The sequence below is a fragment of the Lepidothrix coronata genome, unplaced genomic scaffold, assembly GCF_001604755.1.
Source record: "Lepidothrix coronata isolate B3197 unplaced genomic scaffold, Lepidothrix_coronata-1.0 Scaffold100, whole genome shotgun sequence".
In the NCBI taxonomy this organism is placed as follows: domain Eukaryota; kingdom Metazoa; phylum Chordata; class Aves; order Passeriformes; family Pipridae; genus Lepidothrix; species Lepidothrix coronata.
In genome coordinates, this window is record NW_016690280.1 from 2391738 (window position 1) to 2415636 (window position 23899).

The following is a 23899-nucleotide window of genomic DNA, read 5'->3' on the forward strand; positions in this document are numbered from 1 at the left end:
ATGGTTTAGCTGGACACGGTGGGAAAGGGTCTTTGGGTGCTGGGCTGTGTCTCTTCCAGGTCAGGTTTCTGCAAGGTGGTAGCAAGGCTGTGCAGGTTGAATCTCCAAATGGGCTGATGATTTGTGCTCCGTGTGGTTTCCTTGTGTGTGTTCTTCATGAACAAATGGCATCAAAATTGCTCTGAGGCTTCCAGCTGTTGCACCCCATGCAACAAGCCAGGGAGCTCCTTCATGGCCTCCTCCTTTCCCCTCCTTGCCAAACTCAGGATTCCCGGATGCACAAGAAGACACTGAAACGCACCCGCAAGTTCGTTGTGGATGGAGTAGAGGTGAGTGTCACCACCTCGAAGATCATCAGTGAGGATGAGAAGAAGGATGAAGAAATGAGATTTCTCAGGCAAGTGGGTCACTGGGATGGAGGGCAGGGCAGGGCACTGAGCCAGGGTAGGGTTTTCTTCTCTAGAAGCTAATCCAGGAATGACCTAAAGTGCTTTCGTTTCCAATCTTCATTCCACTTGGACAGCACAGCTGTCCAGTGTGGACATCACTTCCTTTTCCTTGGCTGGCACAGGGCTTGCTGTACCACTAAGCTGAGCTCTCTTTGCATGCAGGGGAAGAGTGCAGCAAGACTGTGACAAGGGAAGCTTGTGCTGTGGCTGGCTCTGTCCTTTGGGGATGACTGAATGTGTTCCTAGGGCTGGAGATGCCCTGTGCTTAATGGAAATAAGCACAGAAATCTTCTCAAGATGCTCCTCTTCCTTTTGTTCGTGTACCTCCTCAGACTTCATTAACAGAAAGGCCAAGGGAGTTGTAAACTCCTTGAGCATCATTTAATATTCATGGGTGTATCCTCCCTGCTTAAGCCTTTATGACTTCTTCACAGATCTTGCAGCTTTCAAACCTCCATGACCTATTCTAAAAAAGAGGAACTGCTGTTTCTAGCACTGAAATTAAAAGGTCCTTAAAATAATTACAATACAAATTGTTTTGTTTGATGCCCTATTCTAGGCTCCCTTGTGCTGCTCTCAGGGACTCCTCGAGAGTATAATTTGTCCCAAGCACTTTGTGTCCCTGTGGCAGCCTTATTTCTAGGCCCCAATATCAGATCTATGCAGAAGCTCATAAGCTATTAATTTTTGTGTGAGAAGTGCATGTAAGCCCAATAAAACAAGGGGAATATGTGTACTAGCATACAGAGAATTTCCAGGTACAGCTTTCATGGAATCGTGGAACCACAGAATGGTTTGGGTTGGAAGGGACCTTAAAGCTCATCTCATTCCACGCCCTGCCATGGGCAGGGACACCTTCTACTACACCAGGTTGCTCCAAGCACTGTCCTGGCCTTGAACTTTTCCAGGGATGGGGCAGCCACAACTTCTCTGGGCAACCTGTGCCAGGGCCTTTTCTTGTTTCATGGTCTTGTTTTGAAAGAAATGGTGCCAAAGTGTTCTTCCCAGCAGGGCCCCTGGGAGGGTTGTACTCAGTGTGTGGGGTTAATGCACAGCAGTGGAGGTCATGATGGAGATCCTGCATGGGAGAACTGCTGCTGCTGCTCCATTTGCCATCAGTGATTTCCAGCTGGGTCAGGCACAGACATGGCAAACAGGCTCAAACACAACCCTCTGAGCAGGGGCTGCCTTTTACTGATGTGAAGCTGGATGAGGGAAGTGATGCAATGTTATGATGGATAGGTCAGAAATTGGGAAAACCACTCTTTCTGCCACCCAGGTGTGAGCCAGAACTGATGCAGAACATAGGGGCCAGGCCAGAGCAGCACCAGCTTGGCCTCAGCTTTGTTTTGAAAATCAGAGAGTCCTAACCCAGCTGGCAGAATGGGTATTTTGGGTGCTGGTTGGGGCAGCAGTGACTGTAGAATCACCTTAGGAGCTTTGACAGGGCTTGTTTGAGAAGCTGTGAATGCTAATAGACCTTACCTGTGAAAGCTGATGGTTTTCCCAGCAGTTCCCATAATTAGCATCCTGCTTCCTCACAGTGTCACAGAGCCTGAGAGCATATCAGTCAGGTGGCATTTACCTCCTGCCTGTGCTCAAAGCAAATGGCAGGATCCTACAGGATGGCTGTGCTGCTTCCATTCCCTGCTGAAGTGCTCTGGCCTTTTATTCTGCCATTTCTGCTCACCCACATGCCTCTGCACTTATCTGACTCTGTATTTTTCTCTCTCCCTCCATTTTAACCCTCTGCAGGCGCCAGGAGCTGCGGGAGCTGCGTCTCCTTCAGAAGGAGGAGCACCGAAACCAGGCCCAGCTCAACAACAAACACCAGCTGCAGCTGGAGCAGATGCTCCGGCGCTTCGAGCAAGAAATGATGGTACGTGGGGAGGGGAAGCTCCTGGGAATAAGCTGGTTTGACTTGTCTGCAGGTGCCCTGCAAACCCCCACAGAGGATGATGCTCCCCGGGTTGCAACGACCTTGGGGTATCACATCCAGAGGGAGCAGAAATGTCAAGGAGCCCCTTTGGGATGTGAGGCATGGGATGCCTCTGTGGAGGATGGAGGCTTTTGTGGGCATTGAGCACAAGCATTCTGCAGCTTGGGAAGCACTGATGGCCTTTGCCTGGTAGGATGTTGCAGGGGGAAGGATTGTTCTGGACTTGCCCTCTTTGTGGACCTTTACTTGTATGTCTGTTCATGGCTACTGTAAGAAATAGTTTATAGTCCTGTTGTATTCCATGGGAAAAAATCCTTTAAATGAGAAAGCAATGTGGCCAACATGTGATAGTAGGAAATCTGGCAGGCCTATGAGTGTAAATTGAATAAACTGGGCTCACAGAGTTAGTCCCTCCATGGCCAGCTTCTGTTGAAGTACACAGAATGGTTTGGGTTGGAAGGGACCTTCAAGATCATCTCATTCCAACCTCCCTGCTGTGGGTAGGGACACCTTCCACTACACCAGGTTGCTGCAAACTCCATCCAACCTGGCCTTGAACACTTCCAGGGATGGGGCAGCCACAGCCTCTCTGGGCAGCCTGTGCCAGGGCCTCACCACCCTCACAGGGAAGAGTTTCTTCCATATGTCTAACCTAAATTTCCCCACTTGCAGGGGAGCCCCTTTAAAAGATGGCTCAGGAAAGCTTTAAATACCCCTTTATTAATCCACCCTCTGTGTGCTCCTGGAAGCCCCATCCCCTCACGGAAGGCTGGGAGCCCTCACTTGTTCCTGGGCTCTGTTGTATTTCTACAGTCTTGATGTGCCATATCTGTGAATGCCCATCTTGGCAAGTCACTTTTCATTTGTGGGATTTATTCACCATGCAATGTGCTGTGCAACACCCCCAAACCTGGTTCCTTTACTCTTTCCCCGGGGCAACCTGCTCTTGTTGACTCCTGGGTGGTCCATCCCTGCGAGCTGCAGGCAGGGAGAGATCGGACACAAGGACACTGTTGGAGCACAGAGCCTCAAACTTGGAAATCCTTGCCTGCAGAGAAAGAGCTGTTCTGCTTGAGCCAATATTTGCCCAGGACCTTGGGTCCCAGTGGGATATTGTAAATCAGGACATAAGCAGGAGAAAGACTTGAAGTGCATCAGTGCCAGAACAAGTTCAAAAATCAGTTAAAGTGCTGATGCTAGAGCTGGCTCTGCCCTGTGTGCTTTGTGGGGTGTTAGCTGAAATTTCCCTCCTCTCTGTTTAGTAAAGAGGCTCAATGGCTCAATCCAAGCGAGGACAATCCCCCACTCCTTTATTTTTTTCTTTTCACTTCTCTTTCTTTTTTAGCATTTGGAAGGAAACAAAGTGGAGAGGAGGCTGAAGTTGACCTCCGTTTCCTTTGTTCCAGGCAAAGAAGAAGTTCTACGACACAGAACTGGAAAACCTGGAACGGCAGCAGAAGCAGCAGATTGAGAAGATGGAACAAGATCACTCCCTGCGCCGGAGGGAGGAGGCCAAGCGCATTCGCCTGGAGCAGGAGCGGGACCATGTCAAATTTCTGGAGCAGCTGAAGCAGATGAAGAAGGAGGTAAAAATAGGGATAGGAGGGAGGAAAGCTGGTTTCCTGCATTTTTTTCTTCCAGGAAAGCTTCAGCATTTCTCCATGGCACAGCTTGAGAAGGAAGCAGTTGTTGGTGTTTTAGGTGGGGCTGTTCTTAGCCTAGAATTACCTGCAGATAAATCTCATTTCCCTCCCTAAAGGTTAAGAACGAGGTTGAGAAGCTGCCACGGCAACAGCGCAAAGGGAACATGAAGGCGAAGATGGATGACTTCACCCAGAAAAAACAAACCATGGTAAGGCTGAGAGAAGATTGCCACAACTCCAAGACTGGGAAGTGCATGGTAGACAGAAGCATCCTTCCTCCTTGGGGGACTGGCAGCTTCTAAAACACCACCAGATGCTTTTCAAGTTGCAGCAGACAAAGGGCTCATGGTGGTACCGCTGGTTTCTTCCAGGAGCAGGAGTTCTTGGCCAAGCAGAAGGAGGACCTGGAGCAGGCCATGAAAAATATAACTGCCCAGAACAAAAGGGAGATCTGCGACAAGGAACGCGAGTGCCTGAACAAAAAGCAGCAGCTCATGAGAGGTGGGTGGCAAAGGCTGTAAAGGAGGAAAGGGAATGCTGTAACCATGGGTTTATCCAACGCTGGCTCTTCCCACGCAGCAGATGCTGTGACAGAGTTGCAGGCTGGCAGGATGGGATTTAGAAAAAAACAGCCTTGCCAGATCCTGTCTAAATGTTTAACAATAATAATACTTAGTGCTTGAATCTTCAAAATATGAACCAATTAGGCTTCATAATTGAAAGAAATTACTCTCCAATATGGTTCATAACCAATTTCTCATGAAAAACAGGATATGAATGATCACCTCCCACATCTGTTGCACTGCTCATGTTTGTAGGGATCTCTTGAGCTTGAGATGCTTTGTGTGACCAAGCTGAGGAACCAGGGGGGGTTGTCTCCTAACCCTCCTCCTTTCCACAGATCGGGAGGCTTGCATCTGGGATCTTGAAGAGCGTCAGCAACAGGAAAAGCACCAGCTTGTCAAGCAGCAGCTAAAGGACCAGTATTTCCTCCAGAGGCATGAGTTGCTCCGGAAGCATGAGAAGGTGAAGACTTAGCACCTTCCTACACTGGTGCGGGTCAACAAAGCATCTGGGTGTCCCTGGGTGTTTCCCTTGAGGCTCTAAGTGGGTAAGGGTGAGTTAGGAGTTAAGGGACTTGGTCATTATTAGTGAAAAGGGACCAGAACAATACTCGTGTCAGCCTTCTTTCCTGGGACATGTATTCTGTGCTGCGTGCGTTTAATGTGCATAAAATGCTGCGTGCTTTGAATTTTGGGGGCTTTTCTGGAAATCTGTCACTGTCTGGTATTTGGCATGGTTGATTCCCAGAGCAGTGAGTGAAGACTGGCACGTTCCTTTCAGCACTCTTCTCCTTTGCTTTCACAGCATGTTCAGTAGCTGCCCTAACCTCTTGTGGAGCTGTCAGTCACCAGCCACTTCCATGGTACTCCCAAATCTACTCTCTTGGCTCTCTCTCTTCTCCTCAGCACTTTCTTGTTGAGATGCCCTGAGATGTCCCTCCTCCTCTGATACCTGTCTCCCTGCAGGAAAGGGAGCAAATGCAGCGATACAACCAGCGCATGTTAGAGCAGCTGAAAATTCGGCAGCAGCAGGAGAAAGCCCGGCTCCCCAAAATCCAGCGGAGCGAAGGGAAGACACGCATGGCCATGTACAAGAAGAGCCTTCACATCCACTCCAGTGGGAGTGCATCCGAGCAGCGGGAGAAGATAAAACAGGTCAGGTCTTGCAAAGGGCACCAGGGTTGAGGTTTGGCTTGGGGATGAAGTACTTCACTGGCCTATTGGTGGAAAGGAAGCTGGAAAAATGCAACTATTCCTACTTCTAACTCACTGCAGGACATCAGATGTCTTTGCATTTGGGGCATCAGGTGTGGTTTTCAGCGCTGCTTCCACTGTGACTGGTGTTGGGAACATCCTTGGGGCTTTTCCTTCCTTCCTATATAATAGTGTGAGCTGGCCAGTCTCTTAAGCAGCTTCAGAGACCAGAGCAACTCTTCCAAATGGGCACCTGCTTTTCTCTCTTCTAGTTTGCTCTGCAGGAAGAGAAGAGGCAAAAAGCAGAGCGGCTGCACCAGCAGCAGAAACACGAGTCACAGATGAAGGACATGCAGGCCCAGTGCGAGAGCAACACGAATGAGCTCCAGCACCTGCAGGTACATGTCCCTTGTGGGTCTGTCTCCCAGAGCTCCCCATGCAGTTCTTAGTCTCTTAAGAAGTGCCTGCAGAGGACTGTCAGTGAATGGGACCTGATGTCCCCTTGCTCTTGCCTTGAGAGGTTTTTGTGGCCATGTCTAAATGTGCCCTGGAGCTCAGAGCTCTGATTGTTTCTGGCTGAGGCGAATCCTGTTTGACCACTGGATTTACAGTCCTGGCTGCTTGATGGGTGCTCTGTTTCGTGGTCTGTTTTTAGAATGAAAAGTGTCACCTCTTGATTGAGCACGAAACTCAGAAGCTGAAATCCCTGGATGAGAACCACAACCAGCACATGAAGGAGTGGCGAGACAAGCTGAGGCCACGAAAGAAGGTAATGCCTCCTTGGTGAGAGAAGTGTGTCCTGCTTGGCTGGTTGGAGGGGACAGTATCCATCGCTCCAGAACAATCTCAAATACAGCTCTTGTGTGTGTTCTCTTTTGCTTAAGGCCCTGGAGGACGAGCTGAACCAAAAGAAGCGTGAGCAGGAGATGTTCTTCAAGCTGAGTGAGGAGGCAGATGGACAGATGCCAGCATCCCCAACCAAACACGCCAAGTTTGTCCCTTTCAGCTCCTCAGAGAGCTTATAACATCTCACAGCTGGCAGGCCACCAGCTAGGACTGGCTGTGTCCTCCTGGGCTGCAGGTGGGCAACTTGGACGATCCTCTTGGCAGCCTCTTCTTACAACAGCACCCTCCTGTCCCCTTGCTCTGTCTGGGATAAATGTGACCCCTGAACTGTGGGATGCTGACTGGAAGTTGTGGTGGCTTCCCCAGGAGCTGGCCTGCTCAGCATGGCTCCAGGCTGGGAAGTGGGGCAGGACCCTTTCTGGATTGTACTTGCACTGTGAGCTGGATGTGTCACCTCTCACGTGAGCCTGGTGCTCACCTGGCTGGTCAGCTCAGACTGAAGCAATAACCACTCTGAACAGGAGAAACAGGCCATGGCTCCTGCCCTCTGTGCAGGGGGTGTCACCCTCTCTCTCCACTGTGGCTGCTCCTTCTCCCGGTCCTCTGTAAGGACTCACCTGGGGCAGAGCAGCTTTGGCATTGTCCTAAGATAACTTTGGCCTTGAGGGCCCTCAACACTTGCCTTACACTGATTTCTATCCACTGTGGTCTTTTTTGCTCAAGGGAGAGACAGTGATTTGGGGTTTTTTGCCTTTGAGTAAGGAGGGTTGGGTTTTTTGCTTCCTCTTTCTCTGTATAGTCTGTATAGACTATGCAGAAAGGGGACTGGCTGGATGTCCTCCCAAACATCTTCTGCTTCTTCCTTTGCCACGATCACTGGCACCGCAGACCCTCTGGCACCCAGCTAGCACTGTCTTTTCAGGGACTGGATTAAGGTGTAATTAAACTGTTCAGCTGGCTGCAGGCTTTTGTCCTTAAAGAAGTGTATGTGCATGTGCAGAGGAGGAGGTTTGTAACAGTGATGACACAGTGAAGTGCCTGTCATGGTCATGTGCCTTTTGGTAAGGACAGGTGGGAGGCTGAAGAGTGTTACTGCCAGAGCTCTCATGATCACACATGTGCTTGAGACTTTTTTTTAAGTGCTCTATATGTGTGGGCCATGTGGGTCAGCCAGTCTGGCCACTCTGCATCAGGGTTATGGGCTGCAGAGCATCATTTGGAAGGAATAAAGGAGTCGTGAAACATGGGAAGAGGAGATGCGAAGGCAGGTCATGGTGGCTTGTTACTGTCAGCATCACTTTGTCCACTGATGTCTCATCTCCTTATGATGTGCCACAGTTTCTTGGATGGTTCTCCTGGCCTTCAGCATGGACTCAGGCTGCAGAGTGGCAGAGCAGTGGCAGGTCCAGCCCTCTGTCCTTTCTGCTTTGTGGTGATGTGTCTCCTCCACCTGCACCAGGCAGGGAGGGCTTGGCTGAGCTTCTGGATAGGACTCGGAGCACAGACCTGGGTAGGGGGTCAGAGACCTCAATGGCAGCACCTTTTTTACACAATCCAAAGGTATAAGGTAGCACTTAAGTTTCTCTCTCTGTTCATCTCTGGACAGGATTGTTTGTTTTAAACCTGCTTCCCTAGCAGTAAAAAAGTGTTTCTGCTTAAAAAAGTTAAAAAAAAAAAGGTGGTTATTTGAAAGTCTCAAATACTGATGTAGAGACATACTTGCATTTCAAGGAAAGGTGATATGTGATGTGCTACACTCGTAGGTACCAAGCTGAAGGAGTCAGCCCCCAGGTCTTTAACTCTGTATCTGAGGTGTGCATTTCGTACCCATTTAGAGTTCCTAATACATATTTATAAGCTTCCTGCAAACTAGCAAGACTACATCTATTTGGGCCATTCCAGGTTACTTCTGAATCCACACCAACAATGTCTCTGTTAAACACCTGCCTGCCCCATCTCCAAAAGCATGGACTGTGCCTTTCAGATGTGACAGTGCCAGGTTGGGAGCTGTCGTAAAATTAATGAATGAGGGATGTTCCTGAACCAGGATAATGGGCTGGTTTGAGCCTTTTAATTGCATTAGAAATGTGTTACAGCAGCCCCATTGGTTTTGTTCCTGGTCCTACAGGGGTCAGGCTGAGCTGTTCTATGAAGTGGTTGGTGTCACAGAAACCAGTACGTGGTGCCTGTCCTTCATATCTGACATTATCTTACATGTGACTTGCAGAAGGATGTCCTGCAGCACACTGGTCACACTGAAGGGCATTGCTGCCTCTGACTGCCTTCTCCACCAGCCCAGGGAGCATCAACTCTCTCTGGATATTTTGCAGCCGTGAGGAAAGACTATTTCTGGGGGCTCTTAAAGAGCTGATGCAATGCCCTCCATGGTAAATCGGTTGTCCCTTTCTCCAGCCCAGCTTGTTTGCAGCCTAGAACAAACAACACAATTTTGCTAACAGAGGGTAGGAATGGTTCTGTCTGCTGCCTTTTCCCTATTCTCTGTTTCCTCTCTGAGTGTGCCAGGGCTCTAATACCATCTTCTAGAAGGGGGCAGGGGAGCACATCATCTGATTGTCTTGTTTACAGGGTGGTTATATTTTCACTCCTTTCAAAAGAGGATATTTTTGTTGTTTCCTGTTCAGAAGGAACCACAATTAAACCCAGCTTACCTTTGAGAGGGGATGGGATACCATTTTAAAAAATATGGCTTTGAATAAAAAGGGTTTTTTTAATATTTTGTAAAGTGACTCCAGTGGGGCCACCACTATGATGTAAAGACCCCTCTAATAAAGTAACAGACTGAGAAACCTGGGCATGTGTCTGATTTTGTGTGTGATCATTGGCTGTGGCCTCAGACCAGCTTTGCTTCTAGTCTAGGGTTTGCTGATTTACAGAAACCTCCAGAGCCTCTTCTGGCATTTGAACCTTGCAAGGCTGAACTTCCAGTTCTTTGAAATCGATTTAGAGATTCTCCTGCTGGGTGCTGCAGCTCCAGGGCAGGAACATGTTTGCGATGAGGCTGAAACTGGTGAAGCTGAATTGAAGCAGCGATTCCCTCGTTTGGTGTTAAGATGGTGCTGGGCTGACCCTGCTTGGTGAAGAGCAGGTATTGCATCCTGTGGTATGAGCACAAACCACTTAGGCGTGGATTTTTCTTCCTATTTAATTAGCTTGCCTGGCTTTAGCAAGAGATTTCAGACAAATGCCTCAGCTCCCTTGTTTTGGTGGGACAAGGAAGTCTCAGGGATGCCTCTTTGTCTCTTCCCACGTTGACCTCTGCTGGGGAGTGCTTGGGAAGCATTGTAGGACCGGGATGCAAACCATGTCTTCTCCTGTCAGCACAGGGGCAGACCTCTGCCTCCTCCCTCAGGTTGTTCAGAAAAGCTCCCACCACCTGTGTAACCAACCACAGGGCCTGTGTGGCCTTTGTTCTCTGCTCAGAGATTTTTACCTGCCAGTTTAATTATGATTTCTTTCAAGGACACACAGTGTGCAAGGGCAGATTTTACATGAGCCCATGGAGCTGGCGTGGGTTTCCCCTCAATTTTGGAAGATTGCTCCAGAGTCTGCCAACTTTTACCTTGGATTTCATGCAGGAAATGACCCTGCTACCAGTGTCCACCATGGTAGGTAAAACTGCAGGATGTGAATTCAGGTGAGATGCTGAAAGGGAGATGGAATTGGTACTGTAAGTTGTTCATGGTGGGGTTTTAAAGAGGCAGCACTGTGGTGAGAGGACAAGCAAAGCCCGAGGGTGCCTGTCTCCTTGCTTCACAAGATTGTAAGAAATGGAATAGCTGAGGACACATAATTAGTCATCTTTGTTTATGTGTACCAGGACTGCACTGTCTCCTGGGACACGCTGGCCTCACTCAGTGTATCCCAGTGAAGCAGAGGATCTCATGGGAATATTTAGCTTCATCTGCATGTCCTTGGCAGTGCCTGAGGGGAGCTTCAACCATGAGGATTCAACATATATTTATAAGTACCATGTATTCCAGAAATAACTGTTAGCTACCAATCTGTCCTGGTGCAATGCTGAAAACAGAGCAAAAATAAAAATATGTCTTATTTTTTAAAAATAGAGATGACAGCCCTGAAAACTTACTGGTTCTGCAGCAGGTGTAGCATTCCCTGTGGTTATACCCTGTTACATCTGGGCTCCAGACTCCTCTGAGCTGCCCAAGGGCTTTTGCAGCATTCATGCTGTGATTGGGATGATAAAACTCTCTAGGGAGAGGAAAATCAGGGCAGGCAGGGAGAGTCATGGAGCTGGAGCTTGTACCTAATTCCCTTCCTCCTGTGACTGCATATGGGCTCCCTCCATTGCTGCAGGAGTGCAGCTGGAGGTGAGCAGTGCCATAGGCATGTCCTGCAAAAGTCACCTGCACCCTGTTAAACCAAATGCTGTGGAGTATTCTCCTGCTGCACTGGCCCCTGGTTTAATTCTCCAAATGTCAAACTACCCAGCGCTCGAGGAAGCCCAGCCTCTCCAGAGGCTGTGGCTCTGCCTTGCTGATGGGGTTTGTCGTTGCTCCTCTCCTGGATGGGATTGAGCTGGGTGCCAGGGGCATGTTGCCCTGCCACCCCACCTAGGACTCCCCTGGACTTGATTTCCAGACTCGCAGGGGATGGAGGGGAGATGTCTGCTGCTCTTTCTCTTGCTCACTAGGTGGCATGACACTGAAATGCTGGAGCTGAGCTGTCCCGTTGCACCAAAAGGATCGCTCTCTCTCTTCCCTGGATTTGTCACTCTCTATGGCATCCCTTTCACCAGATCTCTGCTTCTCATCAGGGCTTCAGTACTTTGTCTCCTGCTCCAGCATTAGCCTTAGGAGTTATCCAGGTTTCCCCTGCCCACTGTATGCCAGGAAAACCTTCTCATTTGAGGGCTGAACATCCCTTCCATGGGGTCTGCTTCTCCCTGCTACCGTGCAGGGTGGGTACAACCTGCTGCCAGGCCTGCTGTCATGGGTGGCATCCACACCACGCACCTAAAACCTGCAATACAGGGGTAACAGCAGTGGAAAATTGTTCCTGATGACAGCTAAGAATCAATGAGATCCAGCCCCAGTGAAATGGTAGGAAACTACTGCTCTGATGGGCTTTAGCTGCAGAGATTTGCCCTCTGTTGGGGTAGGAGCATAAGTTTTGACTAATCTTTGTGAGGAAGCTCAGGAAACATGGATGCATTTGTTCTGCACACAGGGAGGACCAGGACCATTTAACCACTTGGCACACACTCTTAATTTTCAGATTGAAAAGCAAGCAGCAGTAGTGGGCTCTCCATGCCAGGATGACTGCAAATAGCGTTTCCTCTGCAATTCGGGGCTGACAACGGGGCACTGCTTTCTCATTCTATTCCATCTCTGACACCAAGGAAATGTCAGGGACCACACAGCTGTGCCCAAACAGCTGGAGTCTGCTTAGAGCCATGCAGAAACCCATTTGCACATCTGAGCTGATGACTGGCTCTTCAGAAGTTATTTGCCCTCTTGCTTTACATTGCTCAGCTGATCCTACCAGAGAGAAGGGAGAGTGCACATGCTTGACCCTTGAGTAGGTAGTGAATTCTCCCGTACAGTTATTTTATTTGGCTTAACAACACTTCAGCCTCTGGTTAGGCAGCAAGAGGTGACTTGTTTCTCCTAAAACTCCACTCAGTTGCACCTGTACCACCCAGCTTTATTGTGGGACATGCTACTGCCAGACCTCTGCTGCTCCTGAAGCCATATCACTAGAGGTGTGGGCCACGCATGACATTCCCAGGTCATTCACAAGCCCCTCATTTGGGCTCCCTTAGCGAATGCTTGGCAGTTTCCTTGACAAATTATCGAGGCACACTAGAGCCCAAGCATCTCCACAGTTGCTTCCCAGAGTGCCTCCCTCGGGAGGTGATCTGGTCAGCATGCAAAGCCACTCTGCACTCATCTCAACAGCTCTCATCAGACTTGTTAATTAAACACAGGAGCCATTTTTCAGCATTAGCTGTGGCTGTCTCTGCTTGTTCCTAGGTGCTCATTAGCTGTCAGGCTGCAGCCGCTGCCTGGTGCTGTTGGGGCCCAGGAGCAATGGAGTCCCTTCACAGGTCACAGTGCTGGGAAAGGCCATGCAGATGCTTAAGTGCTTCTGTGACTTAGTTTATTCTTTTAGCATGTGAAGACCAGTAACTGTTTCATTCCTCTCTCAATCTGCTTTCTCTGATGTTCCACATCTCAGTGTGCACTCCTTCTCTTACCAACCTGAGACATAGCTGCTTTGGATGTTTTCCTCACCATCCTTTGGAGGACCTCTGCATTTTTCAGGGCTTTTAAAACAAGTATAACTCTCTCTGCTCCAGCCTGGGCAGTCCACACAAGGTCAGAAGCTGCAGTTCTGCTGCCTGTTGGCACTATTCCAGGTTGTTGATTAGCCTCAGCACCCCTCCTGAATGTCAGGGCTTTCCTGAGAGGAGAAGGAAGGGAGGACTCTACAGGTCCTATCTATGGCCTCCTGCCTGCCTACCTTCACCACATGTCTGACTGAGGAGTGATGACTGAGACAGGGATGGGAGCAATGTGCAGCTGGTCCACATGTAAACCAGCCCTGAGTCTTCACACCAGGAAGCACCAGGGAGGTCATCAGTAGCATGATGTACCCTTCAGGCAGCCTAGCAACCTTCCTGCAGCCAGCCCTGCAGGGGCACCGTGGGCTAGGGCTTTGCTGAGGGGGAGCAGGATGAAGATGAGCCCTTTGGGAGGGGCAATAAAGCACTGGCAACCTGCCTGCACCTCCATTAATTCTCTAGGGTGGTTGTAGCAAAGTTAATAGTGTTTAAAAAGAGCCACATTTAAGGAGCCGCTAAGGAGTGGGATGAGTTGTTTATGATTAAATTAAATTCATATGAAAACTAATGACCTGCCAGTGTAAGCCTTGAGTAACTTTATAATGTAATTAAAAGCCCAACAGGGAAGAGAGCTGTGGTTATGCCACGTGTTGAGGAGCCACTGGGAAAACGGGGGCCAGGGGTAGTGCTGATGCAGAGAAGCGCCTGGTCACTGCCTTGTCTCCTTTGCTGGCCCAAGGACAGAGCTGGGCACGGAGCATGTCAGGAGGGGTGAGCTGCCGGGGAGGAGAGGTGGATGTGGTGGCTCAGCTCCTGGCTCCCAGGGGTAGAACCACAGAATGGTTTGAGCTGGAAGGGACCTTAAAGATTATCTAGTTCCAATCCCTCTGCCATGGGCAGGGACACCTTCCACTAAACCAGGTTACTCCAAGCCATCTAACCCAGCCTTTAAGACTTCCAAAGATGGGCCATTTACAGCTTCTCTGGGCAACCTGTGCCAGGGCCTCACCACCCTCACAGTCAAGATTTTCTTCCTAATAGCTAATTTCAGCCTACTCTCTGTCAGCTTGAAGCCATCCCCCCTTGTCCTGTCACTACATGCTCTTGCAATTAGTCTCTCTATGCAGGTATGTGGGTTGTCCTGGGCAAGGCAGTTCTGCTGATTTGACCACACCAAAAGCCAAGACAGACTTCTTCCTGCTCATTGCCTGGATCCTTTAGGGTTGTGGTTATTGGTAGCCAAGCCGGAGCCAGGGGGCCGCTGTGATGGGACACGAGCGCGGTGAAGAAACAAGAGCTGGTGATGGAGCGCACGCACAGGCAAGCGGGGCAAGCCCCGACCCCTCCAGCCCCTCCAACCACGTCCCCGCGAGGGACAGCACTGTGCGCTCAGGCACCGCTGGGCTCCGAGACGGAGCGGGGGCACCGCGGGGCGGACCCGCGGGGCTGGACGGTCCCTGCCGGCGGAGACGCGCGGGGCGGGCGCTGCCGGCAGCCCCTTTAAGCGGGCGGCGGTGGGGCCGCCCCGCCGGCCGGGATAGGCCGGGGCGGGCCGGGGCCGCCTCCCGCCCCCGGCAGCGGGCGGCGCGGCGGGGCTCGGCTGGGCTCGGCTCGGCGCTGCAGGCTCCGGTCCCGGCTGCGAGCGCCAGTGCCTCCCCCGCGCCTCCGCCGCTCCCGCGGGCTGCGAGGGGCCGAGCAGCGGCATGCCCAGGCGGAGCATCGCGGAGGTGAAGGTGCTGGACGTGCAGAAGCGGCGCATCCCCAACAAGCACTATGTGAGTGGCGCGGCTCCGGGCGCCCGCTCCGCCGAGCCCGGCCCTGGGCAAACAAAGGCCGGGCGCTGCCGGCCCGCGGGCGGCCCCGCTCCCGCACGGAGCTCCGGGAAAGGGAGGAAGGAGGAGGAGGAGGAGGAGGAGGAGGAGGGCGGCAGCGCTGCCGGGTCTGCCGCTCCCACCCCGGCGTCTCCCGTGCGGGTCAGTCGGTGCCCCCCTGCCAGCGTGGGGATGTGCCGCCTCTTCCCCCCAGACCCCGCTCCCGGGGCAGCGCCGGTGCCGACCCTGCGCGGGACCCGCCGGGGGACTCCCGGGGGCTTCGGGCGGGGGTCGCTGGAGGCGCTCCCGGGGCACCGCGCACCGAGGAGGCGGCCCCGGGCACCGCCGCCGAGCGCCTCCGCTTCGGTGCGGGAGCAGCGCTTGGCAGAGGGGACATGGGACCTGTTGGCCGCGCAGTCCTGGGGCGAAGGACCACCTGGCTCCTGCATTCTGCGTCCTGGAAATGCTCTATCCCTGTGAGGGATCGCTCGTGTCCCCTGCACCCCTGCTGCGTGAGCTGCCCAGGCAGCGCCTTCCTGCGTGCTCCAGGGCATCTTCCAAACTGTTGTGGGTTTGTCTGTTTTTGAAAGTGGTTTTCTTTTTTTTTTATTATTTAAACTTTGGTGTGTTTCCAGGCATCCGTGGAGAGCTGTGGGTGAATCCTGGCAACAACCGTAAAACAAAGACCAAAATGTTCTTTCTGCCCCATTTGCCCTAGACCAGGGTGACCCAGTGACACGCTGCTCATGGTGCATTTTGGTTGTGCAGATGTGGTGTTCACTCTGACTGGAGTGTGTTGCGTCAGAAGAGCCGGGGTCTCACAGTTTTTGGGAGATCAGGGGCTTCTCAAGCTCTCCTCAGCTGGTTTGTGTCAATGAGCAACAGTTGGAGGAAAGCTGAGGGCAGGTCAGCTCTAGGAGGGGAGAGTAAGGGGGGCTGTTACCCTCTCCTTGCATTTGGGGATGTAGTGTGGCTGCTGCTGCCTCAACCCCTTATCACCTCTTCTTCCTCTCCTGCCCTGCCTGTAGCTTTATCTGGCCCCAGCTCCAAATGTGCCCCTTTTCCTGCTCTGTCCATCCCAGCCTTACTCGTTGTGGCTGTGTTAGGCACCCGATCTGGAGGAGCATGTACGTGAGGAGGTTTGTGAGCTGCGTACGCTTCTGTTTGTCTTGGCGGATCTGTTGCATCGCTGTCAGGTCCCGGAACAGGGCTCAAACGGGATCGCCTGCAGCTGCTCCTCTGCTTTCCCTTTAGACCCTCTTGTACCCTTGCTAGGCCTGGAGTCTCTCTGCACCCCTCCAGGGCAGTGTCCCCACATTTGGGACATGCACCCCAAGTGCTGGACACAATTTGTTTTGTGTACTGTCCCTGCTCACTCTCCACCCGCAGTGTGAGTCAGGTGGAGTTGGGCATAGCACAAATAATCCCTGTGAGGCTGGAAAACTGGGACAGAAATGTTTTCTGAGAAGAGAGCTGTATGGTGGGGCAGCTGGGTGGGGACACTGGAGCAGAAGCTGCTGGGGTGGTGGGCGAAGGTGGCTGTGTGCAGCTCATGACAGCCAGCTGTGCAGTCCGGCCATTCGGCCTCCGCTCCCTCCTCAGCTGAGTCCTCTGCCTCTAACCTTTCCCTGTACTCGTCTTGGACCAAAATCCGGCAGCATGAGCCAGCGTGGCTCACAGCAGGGCTGAGCCCAGGGAGGGGCCAGCAGCTTGCAGGCAGCTGCCTCCCGGCGCAGCAGCGCTGGAGTGAATGGGAGCACTCGCCTTGTTTGAGGAATCGATAGGAACCAGACACATTCACAAAACCAGTTAATTATATGAAACCAAAACCTTTTTTTTTTTCCTCCTCCTGCAAAGAGGGAAAGGAGGGGCAGCAAATCACGGCTGAGTCATCTTTAGGCTGTGTTTGCTGGCACACTGCAAAATCCGAGTCAACCACAAAGTGTCTGTGTTAAACCTTTGCTCTCTGGCTTCTCCTTACTGAGCATAGATGTGCTCTGCTCCATCCCCTGAGGCAGTGCTCACTGTCCCTGGAGAGGCTGGAGGACCATGCTGGCTTTTCCTCCTGTTGCTTCTGTGCTAGCCTGACCAGTGACTGACCTGCACTGCTCGGGCTCCTCTCTGTATTGACGAGGGCTTTTCTTTGCTGGACAAAGGTGCAGTTGTGTTGCTTTTAGTGAGGCCACAGCAGAAAGTTGTGAATTCCACTTTCCCAGAAAAGAGAGATCAAAGCAGTGTTTCAAAGTCCTTATTGATGGCTGTGATGGGGAGGGCTGTAGGAGAGGCTGGGTCTATTCAGGCTGGTGTGGTTTGCCTTTCACCTCGATAATTGATGCAAAAAGAATTGTGTTGCCTGAGACAAAAACTTGTTCTATTTTGCACAACAGGAGGCACAATATTCCACCAAACTGCGGGGCTTGGGCTGGGCCAGGACGCAGCAAGGTCCAGGGTGGGGTTTGAGTAGCTGGATACCAGCTTGAATGTGTGATGAGCTGTGTCAGGGTTCAGCTGGGAACCCAAACACAGCCCTGTGCCCTCAAACTGCATTTGTGCCACTTGTGTCTTTAGGCTTTTTTTCATGGGCAGTACCTGGAAGGGGCAGCGAGAAATGATCCTTGTGCAGGTGTTTGTTGCAGGATGCTCTGGGTAGAGGCAGCCCATCGTCCAAGTGAAGAAGGGGACTCCATCCTTCAGGCAGTGGCTGGAGGGTCACCCTGCAGTAACATTTTCCATATAATCATATATTAAGTGATCACAGCTTTTGCCCCTCAGGAACACTGCTGGCAAGGGCTCTGGGGCTATATTGCAAATCTGAAAAGGCCAAGTCCAAGAGTAAAGTTTAAAAATAATCATTCTGAGTGACAGAATAGCAGACTGCCATTTCTATGGTCTGGCCAAGTCTCTGATAAATGAATGTTTATTCAGAAAAGACCCAAAACAAAGGCATAGTCGAAACAGACTAAATTTTCCTTTAAAGGACTTCACGTAAAATCTTTTTATAGTATTGTGTTTGTTATTCTCTAGTAGAAGCCCTAAAATAAAACTTTTCCCTACTAAATCCAGATTTTGGTTGTTTTCTTTCCCTCGGGCAAGCTTCAGGATGTTTCGTTTTCATGCAGCTGCAATGTCTGTGTTGTTCTATGTGTTAATAGCAGAGCTGTTGAATCACATCTTCATTTCTACATCCTGCCCACCAAGAACATTTCCATAGTTCATATAGTTTTAAATGGTTGTTCTAGAGTACAAAGCAAAATTATATGTATATGTTTGACAGGAAAGAGAGAGCAGCATGCTTTAGGTTGTGTTAGTTTATTGGGAAACCTGGACTATGGTCTTGCAGGACTTCCATTCCCAACCTCCTTGCACACACATATTGCTTTGAAAAGGGAAACTTAAACAGTGAGCAGCATAGTTTTATTTTGCAAGCTCAGTTTACAAGATGGCAAACTTTAAACAAGGTGAACACATCATTTGTGGCAGCTACATTGCAAAAGTAATTAACAGTGCATGTTGGAATCTGGTTGATAACATCTATAAATATTTTAAAACCTGTTTGAGGGGAAAACTACATTCAAAAAGTATATGTATTATATTTTTGATGTGGAATTTGTGACGTGGTGGTAGGTGTCTTCTGTGTTCCTGTTCCTTGTAGTGGTGAGGCCGTTTGTGGTTTCATGGGTTGTCCAACCCAACCCAACTGCTTATCTGGAATTGATTATGGAGTGTTCAGGGAAGAGCATTTGAATGGGCAAGTGAGGCAGGAGAGCTGCCAATCTACACATTCAGTGGTTCTTCAGTGCCTTATATGTATAGAACAGAAGGTACCTTCTGAAGAACCTGTGTCCCATGGACTGTGTGTCATGGTCCTCTGGTCCTGGCTTGCCTGGCTGGAGCAGAGTTCTGTGGGGACCTGGCACAGTGTCACCTTGCGTTATTTCTGCCGTTGTGAATCATACTGGTTGTGTGGCTTAAAAAGGGCATCAGGGGATGACTCCCCCTGTGCTGTGCTCTCTGGGAAGGGTGACCATGCTCTTGGTATGGTGAGAATGTCCTGTGGGGAACCGAAGGAACTGGGTACATTTAGATCTAGGAAGCAGGAGGTTACAATGAATAGTGTGAAATCTATGCAGGAGCCGTTAACCAAACTAAGAATGAAAGAGAGCAAATGTATGAAGCAAGGGTGAGCCCAGGAAGCTGGAGTCTGAGTATTGGTGGCCTCTAGAAGTTTGAGGGCTTTCTCAGCATCCTTAGTGATGTTTTGCTGTTATATCCTGTGGTTCTGCCACGTCTCATCCCATTTCCTGCTGGCTGGTTAATGCTCTCCCACTCCAGGCAGGCCACAGGGTGTTTGGAGCCTGTAGCTGGTAGAAATTTTGACCTGTCATCATGCATCATCCAGCGTTACAGAGCCAACCAGTCCTTCTTGCCACCTCACCTCTCAACAGAGATGGGGTTTAAGGGAGCCCCGTTAGCCTTGTGGATGAAAACCAGCACTCAAATGCAAATTCTGTTTTGTTTTTCTTCCCTAATCATGTCAGTCAAGGCTGCTGAAAACCATGAATGTCACAGTTCAGTGGAAGGGCCAAATCCTGCCTGTCACACGGCCACTGAGGCGGGTGCAGCTCTGTGTGGAAAGCTGATGCTCATCCTCAATTCCAGCAGTGAACTTCAGCACTGGGGCCATCCACTGCCTCTGCCTGCTCAGAGCTCTGGTGACCTTGATCCCTCACAGCTTTGCTTTGGAGGGTATCCCTGTCTTCCGGCCGTTTCATGTAGCAGTGGGAAATAGGAAACAAAAGAATCCATATGTTTGACCTTCAGTGTGACTCAGAGCAAACGAGCGGGTGCATATGTGGTGTGACTGAGAGGTCTGAGCAGGGCTCAGTGGGTTGCCCTTGGGGTTCCTGTGGTTGGCATAACCTCGTGTCATCCCAGCAGCGTTGGCTGTGTGCTCAGGCGGTGCTGTGCCCTGGTAAACTGTACAATAGTAGAGTGGGAAGAGGGTACAGTCAAAGGGATGAATCGGAGCGAGGGGAGGTGGCTACTTTGTAGTCCCGATATCTGGGCAGGCTGGCTTGGGGAATATGCTGTGATGGGGAGGATATGCCTGTCTTGATGCTGCCTGCAGCCCTGTTGCCCAGCTCCCTGTAGCTCTGACTTGTTGCTTCTGCCTGTCTCCTTTGCTAGAGGGACCACAGCAGCATCCCTGATAACCTGCAGTTGCTGCTGGAATACCTTCTCCATGCCTTTCCCAGTGCTGTCTGAGCCAGCATGACCCTTCTCCCAGTTCTCTCTGTGCACAAAGCAGGAGTGAGGGGGTGACAAGTTGTCTGGGGACAGAGCTAGGGGTCAGCTCTCCCGCTCCAAGCTTTGGCATCCCATGGCACAAGAACCCCTTCCCCAGCTCCACACGCCTGAAGCAGCAAAGGCTGATGGAGAGAGGCCAAGCACAGCAGCTTGATGCCAAGAACTTTCTTTGTTTCTAGCCACCTCCTTCCTTTTTTTTCTTTTCCTCTTACAATTTCCCACTCCCTTTTCTATATTAAACTCGTTCTGGTTTGGCTCAGCTGTGGTCCCTCAGCTGCTTTGGTTTCTCTGCCCCTTTGGATTTCTCGGCACTCCTTTCTCATGTGGTGGCCGAAGGGAGGGTGCGAGGCTCTCACACCACTTCCCTGTGTTTCAGGGTCGGGGTTAGCATGAGTGGAATAGAAAGACTGATGCTTTTGACTGATGCTTTTCCCCTTCGCTGGCGAGAGATGCTTTAAATATGTGGAGTTTTCCACAGAGAGGTTCATTGTAGAGTCTCCCTGGACCCGAGACCACACAGGCTCCAACCCTTTGGAAACAGCTCTGCAGACAGCTCTGCCTCCACTGGAGGCTGTTATGTCTGGCTCTGCTGTAGGAGCTCTGCTGGAGGTTGGGGACCTACACTGGTGCCCATCAGGCAGAGCTGCGTGTGCCTGCATCCCTGTGGAGGTGTCTTTCCAAGTGACAATGGTGTTGCTTTCCACCCTGACATTGTCCACGTGCCTCCAGTGTGGGAACAATAGGGTCTCAGTGTGTGGGAGCTCTGGGTAAAGGGATGCTGGAGAAGCTGTGGGGTTTTTGCAGAGCCACACAGGGAGGGCTGTGCCATGCCAGGGGAGCTGCTGTTGTTATGGCTGTGCTGCTCTTGGGCTTGAACTGGTATAGCTGGATGGTGCTGAGCTTGGGCTGGACTTACTGCCTGGTTCAGCTGTGCCAGGCAGAGAGTTCCCAGGCCAGCCAGCAGCTGCCCTCTCCCAAAGCTTCACTTGTGGGCTTTATGGGTGCCCACCCCCAGCCAGGATGCCTTGCAAGTCTCCATGCAAAACTTAGGAAAACTGCTCCTGTGGAAGGAGATAGGCTGAAAATGTAGGTCTAGGTTTTCCTGTAGCTTCATTCTGCCTTCTTCCTACTCAAACTTAAGCAGTCCAGGCTGCTTCCCAGCTTGTCCATGGTGTGTTTATGCAAGGAGCCCAGATCTCTTCTAGGAGGTCACACAGCCTCGTGTTTCAAGAACGGGAAACTGTTTCTGGTTGGTTTTTTTTCAATGTCTGTTCTTAATTCTGTTGCCTCAAGTCACCCGCTTGAATCACCTCCTCTCTCTACGCACGTTGTTGTATGGGACAACGTGCCTCCTGGGGAAGGTGCAAGACCAAGGGCTTATGAAGGGCTCTGGAGTTCTCGGTCCCTTTGAGCAGTGGAAGTCACCAGGAGCCACTGCTGTCTGCAACACCGAGGCTCTTCAGCAGTCCCTGGAAAAATACTTCTGGTGTTTGATGGCTCCCATGGCTTATGCTACTTCGTTTCTTCAAGAGGAAAAGAAAAAAAAATAATTAAGTCTCTGGCTGCCCTTTCAGATGGAGATGATTTGCACTGGCTTCTCTTCCCCTCTGTTCCGCGCTCTAGTCCCCGTGACTCTGACTGCTCTGGATGTGGATCTGAGCTGGCTCCTGCAGCCTCCCTGCTCTTCTGGTGATGCCCAGCACTGGAGCTTGCTCTCTGCCTGGGCTGCCATCCTGCCCAGGAGGATCTCCCTCCAGCTTTCTCCTGCTGTGAGTTGCTGGTGTGTTTCCCCCAGGGCTGCAGAGCCCTTGCTGCCATCCGAGCTGACAGGCAGCTCCCTTTGACAGCTCTGTTACGGTTGGCCAGGTGCCATTTGCATTTATTTTAGCAAACTGTCATTTTTTGACAGTTCCCTTCTGAGGGTTTTCAGTCCCATTTTCCACTGTCCCGTTCTCCCTCTGAGCTGCCTCTCCAGAGGTGCTGGGGAGGGGAGAGCAGTGACAGATGCCAGATCATGCCAGAGAGGACTGAGCTCATGGTGTCCACTGGGTGGACTGCAAGATTCCCTGGGCCTTTTTCTATGTTATGTTTCCATTTAGGGCACTTGGTTTCTAATGTGACCAAGGAGAATCTTGGGCAGTGCTGGTCCTGATGTTACACTTCTCAACTGGTAATTTTTAAGCAGTTGGCGTGTGACCAGTTACTTGTAATTTAGGGAGTTTGGAGATCCCAGGGAGTTTGGGAGCCAAATGCCCATGGAGTTTGTCATAATTCCACCTTTGAATCTGCAAGTTTCCATTTTCTTTGAAGGATCTCTTCCATTTCTGCCCTCCAAGGGATGGGAGCATGGAGAGCTTTTGGTGTTTGTGTGAAATGCTCCTTTCATCTGGCATTAAACAAGATCCACCTGCACCTCCAGAATTGTCCCTGTGGCCTCTGTACCCCCAGGATTGGAGGGCAGGCCTTGCTTCTTTGCTTTGGCCTTTGCTGAGGTTCTGACAAGGTTGTCCCGCCAGGAATGCCTCCATAACATGCTGCGATGGAACTGTAGTTTCATGGTGCAAGGGCAGGGAAGCTGGAGACTGGGAGATGAGTGATGGGAGATGGAGGGCCTGTGTGTGGCTCCTTTAAACCTGAAAGCAGGATTTTGAGTGTGTTTGAGTGGCCTTAACAGCTCTGTGCCTCTCCTCTGGCCTTAGTCTAGGCGGACAAATGCCGTGAGCTGCACCTCTAGGATTTTGGGACTGCAGACATGAATTTCAGCTATTCCCCCTAACCCATGACTGAAGTGAAGCTGAGGAGGGTTCAATCCTGGTGGTTTCTGCCTCTTCCAAAACTCAACTTGACCCACTGCCTTCAGGCATCAGCCCTTGCTGCGGGGTTTGGCGTGACACATGTGCAGTGATGGAGGCTGGAAAGGAGGGATGGAGGCTTTCAGGGTTGAGAGGGGGGCAGGGCAGGGTGTCCCTTCCAGAGGGAGGGAGAGGAGGTGATGGTTCCTGAGTTTCACCAAGTCAGCTAGTTCCCTTCCCTGGTGCAGACCCTGCTGCTGGCCTGGAAAAGGCTGTAAATATTTAGATAGCTCTGCCTGTTGGTTTTGGCCAGGGGCCCATCCCACGGGATGGGGTTGCAGAGCCCCCTTCCTGGATCCGCCCGCCCGCTGCCTCCCCGCCATCTGCTCGGCTCTCCCCGCTCTGCGAGGAAATGTTGGAGAGGGATCCAAGTGGCAGCCCCCCCCATTCCCAGCAGTGCTCCCTATGGGTTAACGTCCCACAGGCAGTGCCAGCTGCAGCCCTGGGAGATCCCCTCGCTCTTTCCACGGAAAAGGCCTGCTGGTGGTTTCTCTGTGTTATTTCTTTGAAGGACCGTAGAAATCGGAGCTGGAGAAGACCCATGAAATAACTGTTTCCACATGCTCTCACCCACACAGCCAGGCTGAGAAAAGCCTGTCCTCAGAGCAGCCTCTCCAGGACTGGGGGTTGAGGGAGCAGCTGAAGGGGTGGCTCCTCTCAGTACAAAATTTGGATTTTTTGGGCTGCTACTTCATGGTGGTTGTTCCTGGCAGGATGTGGTGCAGTGCCAGGCCAGGAGGGAAAACTTTAGACCAAGTGCAATGTTTTCAAAACTGTCTTGATTGTTACAAGTGTCTTCCAAAAGCATCTGAGAAAGCAATGTGTAGGTGCTTGTGTGAGCTCTCTGCCTCATCATCTCCAGTCGCTCTGGAAACCATTGCTGGGTGGCCCAGAGCACTGTTCATACCTTTCCAAATCTGCACTCTCGTTGTTAGTTGAGGAGAGCACCTGAGTTGTGTTTTCTGGTGTC

The 23899-nt window shown here is 51.2% G+C and overlaps 2 protein-coding genes across 2 annotated transcripts in view; both read left to right on the top strand.

The window, feature by feature from the left end:
* STK10 (serine/threonine kinase 10) overlaps nucleotides 1-9445 on the top strand; it is a 46822-nt gene extending 37377 nt beyond the window's left edge. The window contains exons 10-19 of the mRNA XM_017822989.1: nucleotides 267-397; nucleotides 2205-2328; nucleotides 3795-3974; nucleotides 4148-4240; nucleotides 4403-4532; nucleotides 4933-5057; nucleotides 5561-5749; nucleotides 6061-6186; nucleotides 6444-6557; nucleotides 6673-9445. Of these exons, the coding sequence (XP_017678478.1) occupies nucleotides 267-397; nucleotides 2205-2328; nucleotides 3795-3974; nucleotides 4148-4240; nucleotides 4403-4532; nucleotides 4933-5057; nucleotides 5561-5749; nucleotides 6061-6186; nucleotides 6444-6557; nucleotides 6673-6813 (1353 nt within the window). The 3' untranslated portion in view covers nucleotides 6814-9445. The remainder of the gene's footprint in view (nucleotides 1-266; nucleotides 398-2204; nucleotides 2329-3794; nucleotides 3975-4147; nucleotides 4241-4402; nucleotides 4533-4932; nucleotides 5058-5560; nucleotides 5750-6060; nucleotides 6187-6443; nucleotides 6558-6672) is intronic.
* A 5217-nt stretch (nucleotides 9446-14662) lies between these two features.
* The window catches only part of SH3PXD2B (SH3 and PX domains 2B), a 70094-nt gene continuing 60857 nt past the window's right edge, over nucleotides 14663-23899 (top strand). The window contains exon 1 of the mRNA XM_017822864.1: nucleotides 14663-15136. Coding sequence (XP_017678353.1) covers nucleotides 14663-15136 — 474 coding nt within the window. The remainder of the gene's footprint in view (nucleotides 15137-23899) is intronic.